General features: G+C 35.2%; 2 protein-coding genes across 3 annotated transcripts in view; one reads left to right on the top strand and one right to left on the bottom strand.

Annotated features, from left to right (window-relative positions):
* Positions 1-11261, bottom strand: part of LOC111505057 (uncharacterized) — a 28301-nt gene extending 17040 nt beyond the window's left edge. Inside the window, exons 1-2 of the mRNA XM_023159806.2 lie at positions 11109-11261; positions 6694-6769 (exon numbers count right to left, since the gene is read on the bottom strand). Coding sequence (XP_023015574.2) covers positions 6694-6761 — 68 coding nt within the window. The 5' untranslated portion in view covers positions 6762-6769; positions 11109-11261. The remainder of the gene's footprint in view (positions 1-6693; positions 6770-11108) is intronic.
* LOC111505046 (uncharacterized) lies at positions 6989-16299 on the top strand. 2 transcript variants are annotated; one of them, XM_074174529.1, is made up of 3 exons: positions 6989-7188; positions 14091-14243; positions 16130-16299. In XM_074174529.1, the coding sequence occupies exons 1-3, from the start codon at positions 7086-7088 to the stop codon at positions 16297-16299; spliced, it is 426 nt and encodes a 141-aa protein (XP_074030630.1). In that variant the 5' UTR covers positions 6989-7085. The 2 variants fall into 2 exon arrangements, with proteins under 2 accessions (XP_074030630.1, XP_023015560.2); XM_023159792.2 differs by lacking the exon at positions 6989-7188 and adding an exon at positions 13555-13799.
* Positions 16300-16477: the final 178 nt, after the last annotated feature.

A 16477-nucleotide genomic window follows, 5' to 3' on the forward strand; every position in this document is an offset into this window, starting at 1 on the left:
ACGGATGATTTCAAAATGTGGTGCACTTTTATGAAACAAGTGCCTAATCAAGTGAAATTGATAAATTTCATGCGATTTTGCTATGTATCAATTGATCCCTTTTAGTTTGATAATGGACATCATATTTGAAATATATTGATTCTTTCAAAATATGTCAATTGACACGTTTCATATCTGATGATATGAATCACACGTTAAAAGGTAAGACCTCGTTAATCCTTAGCTCGCACAAGTTTCGACTTCTGAGTATTGTCGTTCGTAGAGGTGTGATAGGTGGGTAACGGAAAAAACAGATTTTAAACAGACAGAAACAGATATCTGATGATTGGCAGTTTCAAACGGTAGTTAAAAAGAAATATTGCTTACGGTTTCTTTGTCACAGAATTACTTTCAACTCAATAACATTTTTTACTCATCCTGCAAAGGTCTCATAATGGGAAACCTACTTAGTCTTATTCGGGCAGAGATTTTCATGGACAATTTGAAGAGAAAAATACACAATAACTCACTGGAAAGAAGTTTCGTGTATTGGTATATAGACAGTTGACTAAGTTTTTGAATTTCATCAATTCTCTTCATCCTTCTAACACATTTACAATGGGGATGGAAAAAAACGACTGTATAAATTTTTTGGACTTGGCAATAACAAATGATTTTTCAATTTATAACCGGCATATACAGATATTATCATTCATAATTTGTTCACCCTCCCATATCAGCACAAAGTAGCAGCTTTCAACAGTATGATCCACAGACTGATAAATGTGCCCTTGTCAGAGGCGAATTTCAATAAAGAACTGAACATAATAAAACAAATAGTTGACCACAATGATTACGATAGCAGTCTAATACATTCTTTATTATCAAAAAAGGTACACAGCCAAGCTTTGAAAGAAGTTTACTCAATTCAAAGAGAAAAGGATAAAAGTTATAGAACCTCAACCTACTTAGGCTAACCCACTAGAAATATTTCAGATTTTCTGCACAACAAAGTTGTAAATATTGCTTTCGAAAACAACAACTTAGGTATGCACATTAAGAATAAGGAAAAAAGTTAAGTTTCAGGAAAACCGGGAGTGTATAAAGTATCATGTAGGTCATGTCCGATGTTTTATATAGTTCAAACTGGAAGTACGTTCAAAGTCCGCATGAAGGAACACAAAAATATTTTCTAGAATGGAAAAATACATTCCACATAGCCACGCATTTAATCACAGAGGGAGCATGAATACAAGCCCCTCCATTTCCAGAAGAAAGGTTTGAACTTGACCTGTTGGAGAGTATGGAAATAAACAAATTCAAAATATCTCAGTATCTCATGAATGATCAAGCTGAATTGAATAATTTGCCATTATCGAATCTGTATCATTCCCAGGTAAAAATAGTTGAGTATATTTACGGTACCTTCGAAAAATGTATTCATATAGTTAATGAATGCATACCTGACCTTTTCAAATAGATTCATTCATTAGAAAGTAGGCATACGAGTAGGTAATATGTTAGAGCATAAAATGGTTGTAATTTAGAAGTAACTTTTAGTTTATGCTTGAGGAAGCAATTGTATAACGAAACATGTGTCGCGGTTTTTGTAAAACCCTTTATAGTGAATATCATACCATAAACTGTATTAATTAGTTTTAATATGGATTTTCATCAAGTATTGGCCAGATATATTCAAGTTTAAACATTTCTCAGCTAATACTTTTGAAAACTGTCAATTATGATGTACGAGGTCTGTTAAAAAAGTAAGGTGAATTTTAATTTACTTCCAAAAATATTTATTTATTTATCAATTTCTATTGTGTCCCTTTGTGGTGATTACCTATCATATTTTATGAAAAACAGTTCTTATAAATGTGTGTCCCTACTTATTTCGTTTCCGAGTAACGGGTTCCACTAAAAATATTGTTATTCAATCAACGGTGATCCAGATTTGCTTAAAAGGGTCATAAACTAGTGGCGTATCATGGGTACATGGTTATGACCATGACCATGTCCAACGTCCCAACAAGAGCCCAGTAGAGCCAAAATCACAAAAAGCACGCCAAGTTTGATCAACTATCAAGGTTTTGCTCACTGTTTTCTTCGATTACCGTGTGGCGTAGTGCATCTGGAGTTCTGTCTGTCTGTAGAGTAGGAAGAGTGAGTGTAGGCTCACAGCACTTAGGCCACATGTGACCCATTGTACATCCTCTCGAGAAGTTGTCCTCCTAGGTCATCGTCCACCCTGTCCTTTCTAGGAAGGTGGACAGGTCACTTGGAGACATCTCCTTTATATCGGCAGGTGTAGGCCAAGACTCGCCGAACACACACTCTCTTATTGACCATAACTCCGGACACTCGGATAGGACATGCCTGACAGTTTCATCTTCCTGTTCACACATATTACATAGAGGTGTGTCCACTAACCCATTGATATGGAGGTGTTTCCTTAGTTGACAGTGGCCAGTCAGAAATCCTACTGTTAAGCGTAGGTTTTTCCTGGTCGTCGCCAGATATTTCTTCGGCGCCAGCTTCCCAGGGTCGCCCAAGGTGATCCTGGCAAGATTACATCCTTTGATTCCATCCCATCTCTTTAAGGATTGAGCATGGGTGTAACATTTGACTAGTTCCGCAATTTTCGAAGTCATCAGGCCGTGGGTGCTACTGGGTCCTAAAATTCTTAGTCCAGCCGCTTCCTTGGCTAAAGAGTCGGCAAAGCGATAACCTTTACTCCTGTCGTGCCCTTTAACCCACCTCAGGATAATGTTATTATCTACCGAGGCTTTGAATAAATCTTGGTGGCACTATAGTACTAGCCCGGATGTAACTACAACGTGTTACATCTACTGCTAGTAGACAAGCCTAATAGGGCTTGTCTACTAGCAGTGCAGATTGTTATGTTTTTGCCAGAAATTCCTTTTCTGGTTATTTCTTTTGTGGCGATTGAGATACCAGCCAGTGTCTCATTCCCCACTCAATCCTTAGGCTTAGTGATCTGGAGTAAACTCCACATCCTGAGCCTTCTTTGGTTTTTGAGCCGTCTGTATACAGTGTCACACATAAAGTCCGCATCAAATGGGATTTTTTTTTTGTTCATCTCTTCAAGCAACTTTTGATATCTCCATTAGGTTGGAAGTTAAAAATGGAGGTTAAAAAATGTTGCCAAATGACATGCATATGACCGATCAAGTGATTTTTCTTTCCTGTCCAATTTGACATTTTTTCCAAAAAATGTTCAGAAAAGCAGTTATTGCTCGAAATTTCGAAAATTGGTAAAGAGAAAAGATGATTGTTTTTTTGTCATTTTTTACCCATATACCAATTTTTAGCTCTCTAGTACAAATTTAGTTTTTTTACAGTTTTTCGAAAATTTGACATTTGCCGATTTCTCAAATTTAGCCAAACCTCAACAAAGTTAGTGCTTTATGCCTAACTTATCTTTCCAACGCATTTTTATTACCAATTGCAATTCTAAATACAACTTATTTCGCAAAAATTTAAAACACCAGAAAAAATTATGCCAAAAATGATGCAAAGTTGATACAGTTTTTAAAAACAGATTATTATTTCACTTTATTTCTACTTTTTGCGAAATAGCTTGATACATAAGCATAATTAAAAACAATATCAATGAAATAAGGTCAATAATTTATTCTTTACTGCACTTTTCAAACAGTTAAACTTTGATTTACTAATTACGAAAAATTATAACGCAATTAAACTAAGGGAAGAAATTATACGAAAGTAATTTCACATTTACTAAATATCTTTTATGAGGTATGAATGAACAAAATTACTTCAGAAATCAATTTAGATTTTGTTGTCTAGAAAACTAAACCGTAAAAAATTCTAACAAACATCTGTTAAAATAAAGTTATAATTTAAATTAAGAACACTAAATCATATGCCTAAACCATGTAAATACCAATAGAAATACAAAATAAAAAGTCACATTTCGGTGTGCCTTCCACCACGTTCAATGCAATCAATTGTCCTTTTTAAAACATCTTTAACTGCATTCTTTATACTACGGGGTTTCGTGCTTACAACACATTCTCGAATAACTGCCTCTAAATGGTTTATATCTCGAAAAGGTATTTGCTTAAACACCTTTTGTTTTAAGTAACCCCACAAAAAGAAATCTAGTGGGGTTATATCAGGAGGTCTAGGCGCCCAAAATTGTTCCATATTGCGACTGATTACTTTGCCCCTAAATATTTCCAAAAGACGCTCTTTAACCACCCTTGTAGTATGAATAGGTGCACCATCACACTGATACCACACAACATTTCTTACTTGAAGGGGCATATTATCCAAAACTTCAGATAGTTCGGTATTCACAAAGTGTAGGTAGTCCACAGAATTTAAATTATGTCTAAAAAAGTATGGTCCTATAATTTGATCGTTTAATATGCCACACCATACATTCGTCTTAAACGAATATTGATCTCGACATTCGATTAAGAAATGTGGGTTTTCTTTTGCCCACCACCTGCAGTTTTGCGAGCTCACAACGCCATTTGAAGAGAAGGTCGCTTCATCTGTCCATAAAATTTGATAAGAAAAATGATAATTTTCTTCTTTTTCCCCTTGAAACCAAAAAGAAAAATACAAGCGCATATCGAAGTCCCTTTCTTTTAATGTATTGATAAATTTCGGTTTATAAGGCGTAAATTTATTTTTGTGTAAAATACGTCGTACACTCTCTCGGTTAACATCTGCTCTATCTGCAATATCTTGAATACTTGTTTTTTTATGTTCTACGACATCCAAACATATTTCAAATTCCACTTCTTCAGTATGTCTAGAAGGCTGATGTGCTTTTCTAAAATTACTCTCAACCGAGCCAGTAGATTTAAACTTAGCTATTATCCTACTAACTGTTGACTGATGAATATTTCTTGCAGGATGTCTGGCATTGAAAATATCAGCTATACTCGCCGCATATTAAAACGATTTCAATTTTCTCTTAAAGATTCAGCATTTTTAATAACACACTAGACAACGAATAAACTCTAAATCTAAAACTAATCTAAAACTGATAAACACTATTTTGAGTTATTCAACAAATGTCATATGACAATAAAATATTTTGCTTATTCAGTTCAGTTCCATTGTTTCCACAGTACCCTTAGTTCAATTCCGTTGTAATTTTTCGTAATTAGTAAATCAAAGTTTAACTGTTTGAAAAGTGCAGTTAAGAATAAATTATTGACTTTTCATTGAAATTGTTTTTTAATTATGCTTATGTATCAAGCTATTTCGCAATAAGTAGAAATAAAGTGAAATATTTATCTGTTTTTAAAAACTGTATCAACTTTGCATCATTTTTGGCATAATTTTTTCTGGTGTTTTAAATTTTTGCGAAATAAGTTGTATTTAGAATTGCAATTGGTAATAAAAATGCGTTGGAAAGATGAGCTAGGCATAAAGCACTAACTTTGTTGAGGTTTGGCTAAATTTGAGAAATCGGCAAATGACAAATTTTCGAAAAACTGTAAAAAAACTAAATTTGTACCAGAGAGCTTAAAATTGGTATATGGGTAAAAAATGAAAAAACAATCATCTTTTCTCTTTACCGATTTTCGAAATTTCGAGCAATAACTGCTTTTCTGAACATTTTTTGGAAAAATGTCAAATTTGACAGGGAAGAAAAATCACTTGATCGGTCATATGCATGTCATTTGGCATCATTTTCAAAGCACAACCTAATGGAGATATCAAAATTTGCTTGAAGAGATGAACAAAAAAAAATCCCTTTTGGTGCGAACTTTATGTGTGATACTGTATATGCGAATTGAATTTGTAGCATCTAACTTTGTATTCTGTTTTATTTGTATTTTGTAGAGTTTATTAAACACAAACCTGAGTTCAATTGCATCATGGTACATCGTTATGACCATGTCCAATCGTCCCAACGGAAGAGTCCAGAGGAGCCAAGACAACAAAAAGCACGCCAAGTTCGATCAAAAGTGAAGGTTTTGCTCACAAAAAATTCTAACGGAGTCAAATCACATCACCTCCACGTGACATGACCTTGCCCTCAAATCGCTCGTGCAGGTGCCGGCCTAAGTTGTGGCCTGCGCAAAATTCGCCAACTTGTGGTCTACGAGTTCTTGTGAGCGACGCGCAAACAAGTGCCTCAGATTCTCCTGCTCACTCTCACAGACAGCGGCGTTGTTTTCGACAGATCTTGCGTTTCGTCCATGTACGGGTGTTGGTCGATCGTTTACTTGACCAGTGGATTCAAACTCATCTACCACATTGCAAATATGCCTCTCGGTAGGTCGATTAGGATGACTGAAAAATGAACAAAACGCGCGGTACGTTGCCTTAACAGAACACCTATTTTGATGAAACAATTTTATTATCTGCACGTGTTGTTAAAAGCCATATTTTGAACTGACTGTTTTGTAATAGCTTCAAAGATTTCGAATAACTTTGACGCGCTTAATAAAAACATCCTTAGCTGTTGTTATTCTCTTCTACATTAAAATTTCTTCGGAAACGTTTAATGTCAACACTATTTTTTTAGCCTTTTGAGATACCCTGTACTTCTATCAGTTCAAATGAAACAAAAATAAAGATCATTCACGAACTTTATTACCAGGAAATCGGCGATGAAACGAGGCGAAAAAACCGTTTATCTTGTTGTGTCAATTAGAAAAGACGTGAGTGTGTACAATTTTGTACAAAATATGGAATACTTACGAGACGGCTGCATTTGTCTTGGGGAATCCAGCAAGAACCAAAACAACAAATACTGCACTTGGTACCATTTTGGAATCTGCAAGAAACTATCATGTCAGAAAAACATTCGAATAATGAAATATAGCTTAGCTTTGATTGGAATAATCTTGATAGTTGATGCCAATGGTGTCAACAAATTGAAAAAATGATAAATTATCTACTTGACCTTTTGCTTGTACACGAGTATGTTCGAAAATCCACAAGGTTTAGACAGAAGGAAGGAATATCCAGATTAGAAATTCATTGGATATTGCAACGAAGATGTAGTGTTGGTGGGTTTTCATTTATTTGAATGGTTCGTAATGAACAGGATGTGTTTTTGAGTCTTCACTGCTCTTAACCAAGTTAAAAAAATGTTAAAAAGTATTACATCAGTGTTTCCTTCAATAATTCGCGTGATAAATGTATTGAAAACACCGAAGCACGTTTCGCTAACCAAGTTAGCATCATCAGAAGGTGAATAAAACTCAATTCTTACGACTAAGTTAGAGCCGGTTGGTTATACAGTGCATTTCTTTAATGTCTCTTCCCGTTTTATTTTTTGAACAGATCAACTAAAAAAATTGAAATTTTGGATAATGAAGTTGATGCGTGAATACTTTATTTTGAAGTGAAATTGACAGATGAAACTTTCAAGATGGCAACTGGGCGCCATCTGGAAAAAAAATTAAACAGAAAGGGGGATCTGGTGACACATATTTTTGAAGCTCCTGATAAATACTTTACAACCCTAGAATATGAAGTCAATATCTTTATCCACTACAAAATGGCGGAACATTTAATAATTTCCTGGAGACAATCCCATTAATATCGATAAGGTTTGTTAAGTTATTTTTTGTTTATAAAAACGACAAAAAATGGCAGTACGACAATGAACATCATTGTTCAGTTAGTTTTTCGGTTTTACTAGTAGAAAGGTACCACGTCAACAATCTCCAAAATGGTCAATTCTTGCCCATTGGAAGAAAAAATTAACAACCAGTTGAGTGAAGATGACCCTGGTCTAAGAACAGAATTCTGCGAAATCATGACGGAAACTATTGCAAAGCATCCTACCTATCTCCACAATATTTGTTTTAGTGACGAATGTAGATTTGTTTTTGAACGGCAATGTTCACAGACAAAATTGCCGTTACCAACCCTCACTTTTTCCGAAAAACTCATATCCAATATCCAGAAAAAATTAACGTTTGGGCAGGAATATTGGGAAACCATATTGTTGGATCTCTATTTATTGATCAAAATTTGACAAGGGAACTGTATTTGAATATGCTGGAAACTACTGTTGACCCTCTCATCACTGAAATCGTCGAAGCGAATCCTAATGAATTCGATATGGATATTATATTCCAACAAGATGGAGCACCACCGCATCACCCCAAACAAGTAAGAAACTATTTGGATACTACTTTTCCTGGTCGTTGGATTGGTCGTCGAGGTCCTACAGAATGGCCAGCCCGCTCGCCAGATTTGACACCTTTACTGTTTTCGAAAATGGTCGGCGTGAAATATCGGATAGGCTGTTCATATGTCAAGAAGTTCAAGGCCACCGTTTCGAGCATCTTCTGAACTGACCTCAAGCTTATTACCTTATATTATGTAGTTAAATGTCAATAAATTCAGGCAATTATTAAAAGTTTCGCCATTTTGTAGTAGTTGAAGATATTGACATTATATTCTGGGGTTATGAAGCATTTGTCAGGAGCTTCAAAAAGATGTGTCATGAGACCCCCTTTCCATTTAATTTTTTTTCCAGATGGCGCCCAGTCGCCATCTTGAAAGTTTCATCTGTCAATTTCACTTACATCTTCGGTAATGTCATTATTGTGATAATTACTCATTGCTATGTGTTATGAAACCTGATATTTTCCTGGATTCTACTTCTATTCATTGCGCAAGAGAGTAGACATCGGACTGTTTGGAATGAGTATTTTGTCGCTGTTCTTCTCCTTCCAAATATTTTGATTTTGAAGGCATCTAAAAGAATGTTGTCAAGTATGTCTCAATAATTTCGAGCAATTCTCATTTATTCTGTGGCTGTTACCTAAGGTATGTTGATTGACACTAGATTCATCTGATCAACAAAAACGAATATGTTTTTTGAAACCAGTCACTATATTCTACGTAGTTTGACCAACATACTTTGTCATAATCCTCCCCGATTACCAGATGGACTGAGAAGTTCGTAGGCTAACACACAGATGGCGTTCCTAGTATTGAATTCATATGACTATTAGTTAACCCTAACCTTCAAGAGACACGTGTACAGATTTCACAGCTGTCGGACTATTAGTTCGTGAGATCGAACATTTTGAGTGAAGCAACTTTTGTTAGTTTGAAGAAAATTGTTTAAAAGGAATTTCGTGTGTTACTTATTACCTGATGATGCTACCTTGATTAGCGAAACGCGCATCAAGACGCAGTGTTTTTGCTCTGGTGTGGGAGAAGAGTTTTCAATAGATCCATTTCACGCCAGAACATTGTCCAAACACCACCCATCAAGTTGTTATTTCAAGGAAAGAACAAAAAATATAATATCGATCAAGACTGTTCTACTTTTATCTACTTTTTGATATCAAAACAAATTGGTTTGTTCTGTTTGTGGTCATCAATTGTTACTCATAATGAATCAAAGTCATACAGAATGAAAATTCCCTGACTCGTGAGAACATTTCAAGTATAACCCGTCAGAAAAATTTAAAATATATCGAAATGTGGAGAATTTTGACCGCTTGATTCATTATCTCCGCATGAAAAAGTTGAACAACAGATTGTGGATCATATTGAAACTCATAATATACTTTTGAACTCTCAAGCTGGAAATTGCATTACAAACTTTATCTTATGACTAGAAGTCATCGATTGATGAAGGCAAAAGTTGTTGGAATTTTATTTTTAGATATCAAAAGAGCTTTCAAAATTGTTAGTGGAGAAATTCTTCTAAAAAACATGGGTCTGTTTTGGGGCCCCTATTATGCGTTCTATAGATGAATGATATTTGTAAAATCATAAAAAATGATAAAAATCAACTGTTTGCAGATGAAACATTGTTTTGTGTAACATGAAATTCGATGTATGAAATTATTGATTCTCTGCAAAGAGATATCAGATTTATCAGTTGCAAGTAAATTAAAATGTATGTTACTTTCACACCGCCAAACACAAAATTTTAGATTTCCCTTTATTGAAAAAGAAAAAATTTAAATCATTTCAAAATTAAAATATTGAAGTGTATTTTTAGATAGCTCACTAAATTTCAACGAACATATAACAAAGAAATGAAATTACAGTGAAATAAAATACAAGTAAAAATAGAACAATTAAACAAAAAAAATTATGAGATTTCAAGCCAAGTTACTTCACGACGTTTCGATTGTTAGTCATCACCTGAAGACGATTGTCTTGATATCTCTTAATTTTTAATTTTATTTTTGTTTGATTGTTCTATTTTAACTTGTATTTTATTTCACTGTTATTTCATTTCAGGTGTATTTATTTTTTTTCATTGGTTCTTTCAGGGATTTCAAATCATTTCATATAATATTAGATAATGGAAGTCCAAACTAATGAAATTCAGCGTTTAGATCTATCTTAAGACAGATTTCCACCAAACGGACTCTCTTGCGACTAGTTTCGTTTACAAAAACAGAAACAAGAAACTTTTATTTTAGTTTCTTAAACGAACAGACGAAAACTAGTGTGAGTCGCGTGTTTTCTTGTAAAATGTTTCCTATCGTATCTACCACAAGAACCGTTTTTATCATCCCTTCTCTAGACTACTTTTTATAATGGGCTGTTTTTGAAAACGAAACTAGTCGCAAGCGAGTCCGTTTGGCGGAAACCCGTCTTAAGACTGAGAATATATCTAAATACGTTCAATACATTCATCAATGATTTCCTTAATATCTCAAAGATAAAATACAGTTCACAACTAACAGACATCCACGTAATAGAAGAAATTCAACTGAGAAAAAACACATATTTTGGACAAAATCAATTATTCTATAAAGGTTGGCAAAAGTATGATAAATTTAGAAGAATGTGTTGAAGTTTTGTGAAAAATAGCATTGATTTCTGAGTTACCACTTGATAACTTTTTTAAAATATTTATTCTCGTTTTTTTTCTTTTCTTGAAAAATATAATTCCATAATGCATTTTATTAACCAATTATAATGTTTGTCTGTTTGTATTGTATTCAAATGTAAAAAAAATCAGCTTTCCAGTGCCATGAGAAAAATTTCAATAAATGATTTTATTTCAAAGAACATTTTCCAAGTTGGTGAAAATCTCTAGCACTGTATGCACTTTGAACTATTTTTAATAAACGAATGAGCCTATATCGTTTCTATTTTTTGAGGAACAAGTTGAAACTTACCTAAATGAGAATATATTTAGCTTTTGATATCACATACTCGCGTCAGCTTTTAGAGCTATTTCTTGTTGACGCTTTCACGACGGTACTGCAAACACTAATACTACTGAACAGAAATAAAGAAGTGGATCTGGATCTGGTACACTCAAGTGCAGATGTTCCGTTTTATTTCAATTCAGTTTGTGCTATATAGGCAACTATTTTTACTTCGTCTTTGGGATGCTACAATGCGGAGATTGTTGAAAAGTGCATGAGAAATGGTAGACGAAAATAACTGTAATATTTTTATAGTTTCGTAGAGGAAAATGAGGAAAAAATTGAAAGATTCAGAAAACGATTTTACCACTACAGTTTCCTCGCATTTATTAGTGTCTTCCCTAAATCGGTGGAATTGATATTTGGAAAACATTTTTTGCGTTTAACTTCTCCAGTGTGTACACATACGAGGGTGGTTTGAAAAGTTTTCGATCTCAAAATGAAGATAGCAGCACTAGTAAATAAAGGCTAGTCAATTTCGTTGTTCAGCTGTTGACAGTTACTCGCCAAAGTTTCGGCCATTTTGGACGCGCAGTTGTTATATAACAGCTGTCATTAAATATTTGTTTTTGAAAAGCAATATGCCTACGCAAATCAAAGATGAGTTGGATTCTGTGTATGGGGACTCTGCATGATCATTTACGACAGTGGAGTTTTGGGCATCGACGAAAACATCGTCAACGTTCCCCAAATGGTGCTAGACGACCGCCGAACTAAAATGAGTGAGTTAGCAGAGGTTATGAATATGTCAAAGAACGTTTTTGACACATATTAAATCAACATTTTATGCATGAGAAAGCTATAGATGAACTGTAGATGAAACTTGGATACCCCATTATAAGCCCTAATTCAAAATACAGTCCAAACAGTGGACTACAAAGGACGAACCGGCTCCAAAAATAGCAAAAACTGTTTTTTCAGCTGGCAAAATGATGGCGACGGTTTCTTGAGATAGTCATAGAGTTACTCTAATCGAGTATCTTCAAAAAGGAAAAACCATCACGAGCATTCGATTAGATTAGATTGTCGGGGAGCTGGCCCATGGCCTGATTCACTGCAACCTTTTCAGACCTATTGTGATGCGGTACGGTTTTTTCCTCTTCTTGACAGAACCCGTACTGGGTTTCTTCTATCAAACCCATGTTGCTTATATGTTTCCTGAGTCGGCTACGCCCCGTTAGTAGACGCACCACTACCCTTACGGTTGTGGTTCAGCAGGTCTTCCGTGAATCTGGGCGATGGTTTCTTTACTCTTTCGCCTGCCTCATTCCTGGGAGCTTATTCCACCAATCTATCGATTCGACTTGCATCCATCAATTAGTGCTCATTGACATGAGCTGAGCGTCTTAATTGCCTTATGGGTGTCGGAGAAAATGGCAATGGTTTTATTCGTGACAGTACAGTGTTCGATTGCCGCTACTTCTTCCTGGAACACAGTTGCATTATGTCCGAGGCTGAGTGCGATTCTCGTCTTTGCTCTGCCTCCGTATATACCGGCTCCCACTCCTTCTTGGGTCTTTGAGCCATCTGTACAACAAGTTTTTTCCGCTTTTACCGGTGGACCGTTTTGCCAGTCCTCACTACTTGATATGATGCTTTTTAAATCTATTTGAACGTTATACTGCGGCACTGTCTTATCCACGGGCATTCCTAGTATTGGATCTGCCTTCAGTTTATTGTACAGTTTCAAGTATTCTACACCGTGTGACTAGCTGATTGGGGCTTGCCCCTGCATTTACCTGTGTGCCACCAGTTGAGCTTCTCCTTGTATGTAGATGTGCAATGGTGGAAGTCCGAGTAGAACCTCAAGTGTTGCAGTTGATGTCATTTTCATGGCTGCGACACTATCACAGGAGCATACTATGCATCATGACTTGACAAGTTGAAGGCAAAACCTGCATAAAAACAATTGTATTTGCAGAAAAAGAACATCATGTTTCACCAGGACAATGAGCCGTCTCACACCTTAACGGTTTCCATGGTGAAAATCCACGAATTACGGTTTGATCTGCTTGACCATCCGCCTTACTCACAGGACTAGCCCCAAGGGATTTTTTTTTGTTTCCTCACCTAGAAATTGCGTTCGGAGAACAGATATTTTCGTCGAATGAAAAGGCAATCACCTTCGTGAACAATTATTTTGCATAGAAAAACGTACTATTTGGACGTTAGATTTGGATGTTAGATCGGAAACTTTTCAGATCACCCTCGTATGTATATATATTTTTTTAGTAACGTGGAATGAAAAGCAAAATTGAGAGTGTCCTCACCAATGAGTATGTTTAGTGTGCCTAACAGCTGAACAGATTTGAATATTAATTTTCCCTGGAAGACCGATAAAACAGCTTTGTTCCGTGAATTCCCGAACGACCAATGATTGAATTAGTCCATTGCATGATAAACGAAGAATTAGGTGCGCCCGAACTAACGAGGGGGTGCGGCTCTAAGGCCTGTGCGTCCTCATTTACACCCCCATAGTTCCGATTATTTGACGATATCGAGTGTCTTGTGTTGTACATAAGAAATTATCATTGATGGCAACGTTTTACGCAAATCCCGACGAAGAAAATGAACTTTGGATAGAAACCGCTATTCAAGGATCCCGTTTCAGGATTTGGCACTATATTTTCTTTTGTTTCTCCGCCTTCACGATAATAGGTGAGTCGAAATTGCAACTTTTACGAGAGTTACAAATGATTCAAGGATAATTACACCTAGATGATAATTTCATGGCTGTCTCTTTCATCACTGTCGGTAAGAAGCATGTTATCGCTGGTGGCCTACCTTTAATTTTTTCCATAATTTTATCGGTTTAAAGGAAATAATCACCATTAAATTATTAGACAATGGAAGTCCGAACATGTAACATTCACGATGAAACATTGTCGACCACATTCAAATAAATGCAGCTTTTTCATTTCTTATTCTTGATAAAAATGTATATTGCAGTGGTTTTGGTGTGCTGTTGCGTTAAAATCCGAGTTCCAAGAACCAAGCAAGAAATTGAAGCTGACTACTGTCGGAAAAAGCTGGCTGAAAAATTTCGCGTTAGGCTGAAATTGATTCAGAATCAGGACATGGATGCCTTAGATCTAGAAAGAGGTGAACATCCACGCAGAACGTCAGACTAAGTATCAGCTTTTCAATTGTTTTACATTAATTGTATCAATAAAATGCCCTGCTTAAGATGCCTATACACTGGTGTAGCGACACATGTAGAATTTTCATGCAATCTGTCGATTTTATCTATGTGGGCCGCTTTTTAAAAAGAACGCTAGATCCCGTTAATATCGCTGTTGCGTATTCTACAACGTGACGACATTATCTAAAAGACAATGGTGATGATGTTAATATTTAAAATATTATTTTAGGTTACGTATGCAAACGCATGAAAGTTTTCCGATTTCTTTGAACTTTTTCGTGAATCTATAAGAATCTAGATATATTAACAGTGTCGGTTTGTGTGCGTTGCGAACAAATGTTATTTTTATGTGAATATTGTAATGGAAATATTTTTATTACGGCAAGTGAACACGTTTGCTCTACTGTTAATCCATTGGACAGAAATCAAAATATTTTACGAATAATTAATGTTATATCTGTGGATGCTCTTTCGTGACATTAGCTGCATTTCTTTAGCATTAGTCTATACCAGATTTGTTTGTCTTTCCTAAAGTTATTCGCTTTCTCTGCTCGACCAAAATTTGTGGAATACCTACCTGATATCAGTGAGAACAAAACGCACCTATCAATACATCGATTGGTCAATAGTGAGACAGGAATTTTTTGAGAAATCATTCCTACCTTTTATTTTGATTTACAAACTTGTATTGCCCTCTCATTAATATTGAAATGCACATTTTCTTCTTGCTTATTGTTAGTTTTTTCATGTTTTTTTTGTTTTTTAAATATTTCACAAATTGTCCTTACCTCAGGTACCTCATACAACGTTATATTTGAATCATCACTTTTGGAACATCCACATGAAAAGAAATATCGCCCCATTTTATTCAGTACTCTGAATTAGTTAACAACAGAACGAATATATTACCAGCAAAGATAATTTATCAAATTTGATACGTCAACGAACGTCAAGTTCTGCGGTTTACTGGCGATAATCTCACTTATTTGTTTCTGAGAAAAAAATAATAATGGCAACATCGTTTATCAAGCATCGATCGATGGCTAAAATTAATAGAAATATTGACCATTGGCACCATCTTACGGCGTCAGAACTGATCCACTCGGTCTGCAATTTCTGAAACAAAAATGCATTTACCAGTGTATGTGTATAGACATCTTAGTTCTGCATTTATAAAAGTATGATAAGAGTTTAGTGTCCGTTAAATGAGTTTTTTTTGAACGAGTAGACAAAATTCAAGCTATAGGCGAGTCCTGGAAGTCTGCCTGTCCATATATTCAATAACACAAAAACTGGTTTCTGTCGTGTTGCGTACAATATTTTTTCGGCAACCGTGTAAAATGACAAATCAACAAGGCACATTTCTTTATTATATTTCTTTGTAGAACAAAATTTCAAACATTTCAATTCTCATTTGTATTGAATATTGAAATTCGAACAGAAGATAAGTATTAATATTTGAATGAAAATTCGAACAATTACTTAATACTTACTTTGGGAGCCTCTTTTATCTTTGATATTTGTGGATCCCATAAATGGCAGGTTGCAACAGAATTTTTTGGCATTGGTTCGCAGTGATAGCTGCAGAGAAAGACAAAAAGCGATTTCATATTCGGTGGTGAATGTTGAAGTTTGCACCAGAACGTCTCGTTTATCTTAGATAAGGAAGGTACGAGTTTTCTCTGTCGAATATTCTTGTACATAGATTGATGATGGTTTGTTATTCAATTCGAAATGCCTAGACATTTGTCGGAGTAATTTTTCCAGAAAAAATGATTATAAATGGAGGTATATTTCCAGGCAGTACAATAAAATGTTCAATTCAAATGTTGCTACTTTATTTCAGCTCTTCACATTATTCAAGAGGACTACATTAACGAGAGTAGAAACTGCCAGCTTGTTCCATCAGCTCCAACTGTTTTTAATATCAGTTCTGATAACATGGCCCAACCTCAGCAACCATCGAAGAATAGTCCACAAACTGCTCCAGTAGCAAAGCTTACCTTGCAGAAGTGAATAATAAAATCATCGATAGTAAAATAAACACATCGGAAAAGTCTAAGGATATTTTTAAAAATGGCAACAATTTTTTTTTAGATCGCTTTAGGGAAAAAAAAGTTGACGGGTGATTATTAAATGAATGTAACTTACAACAAAATTTATTAAATGGTCAAAAATACTGAGTGCGCATATA

Source organism: Leptinotarsa decemlineata, unplaced genomic scaffold (genome assembly GCF_025532065.1).
Source record: "Leptinotarsa decemlineata unplaced genomic scaffold, Ldec_3_MD MMD2_tig00000591_RagTag_RagTag, whole genome shotgun sequence".
Classification (NCBI taxonomy): Eukaryota; Metazoa; Arthropoda; class Insecta; order Coleoptera; family Chrysomelidae; genus Leptinotarsa; species Leptinotarsa decemlineata.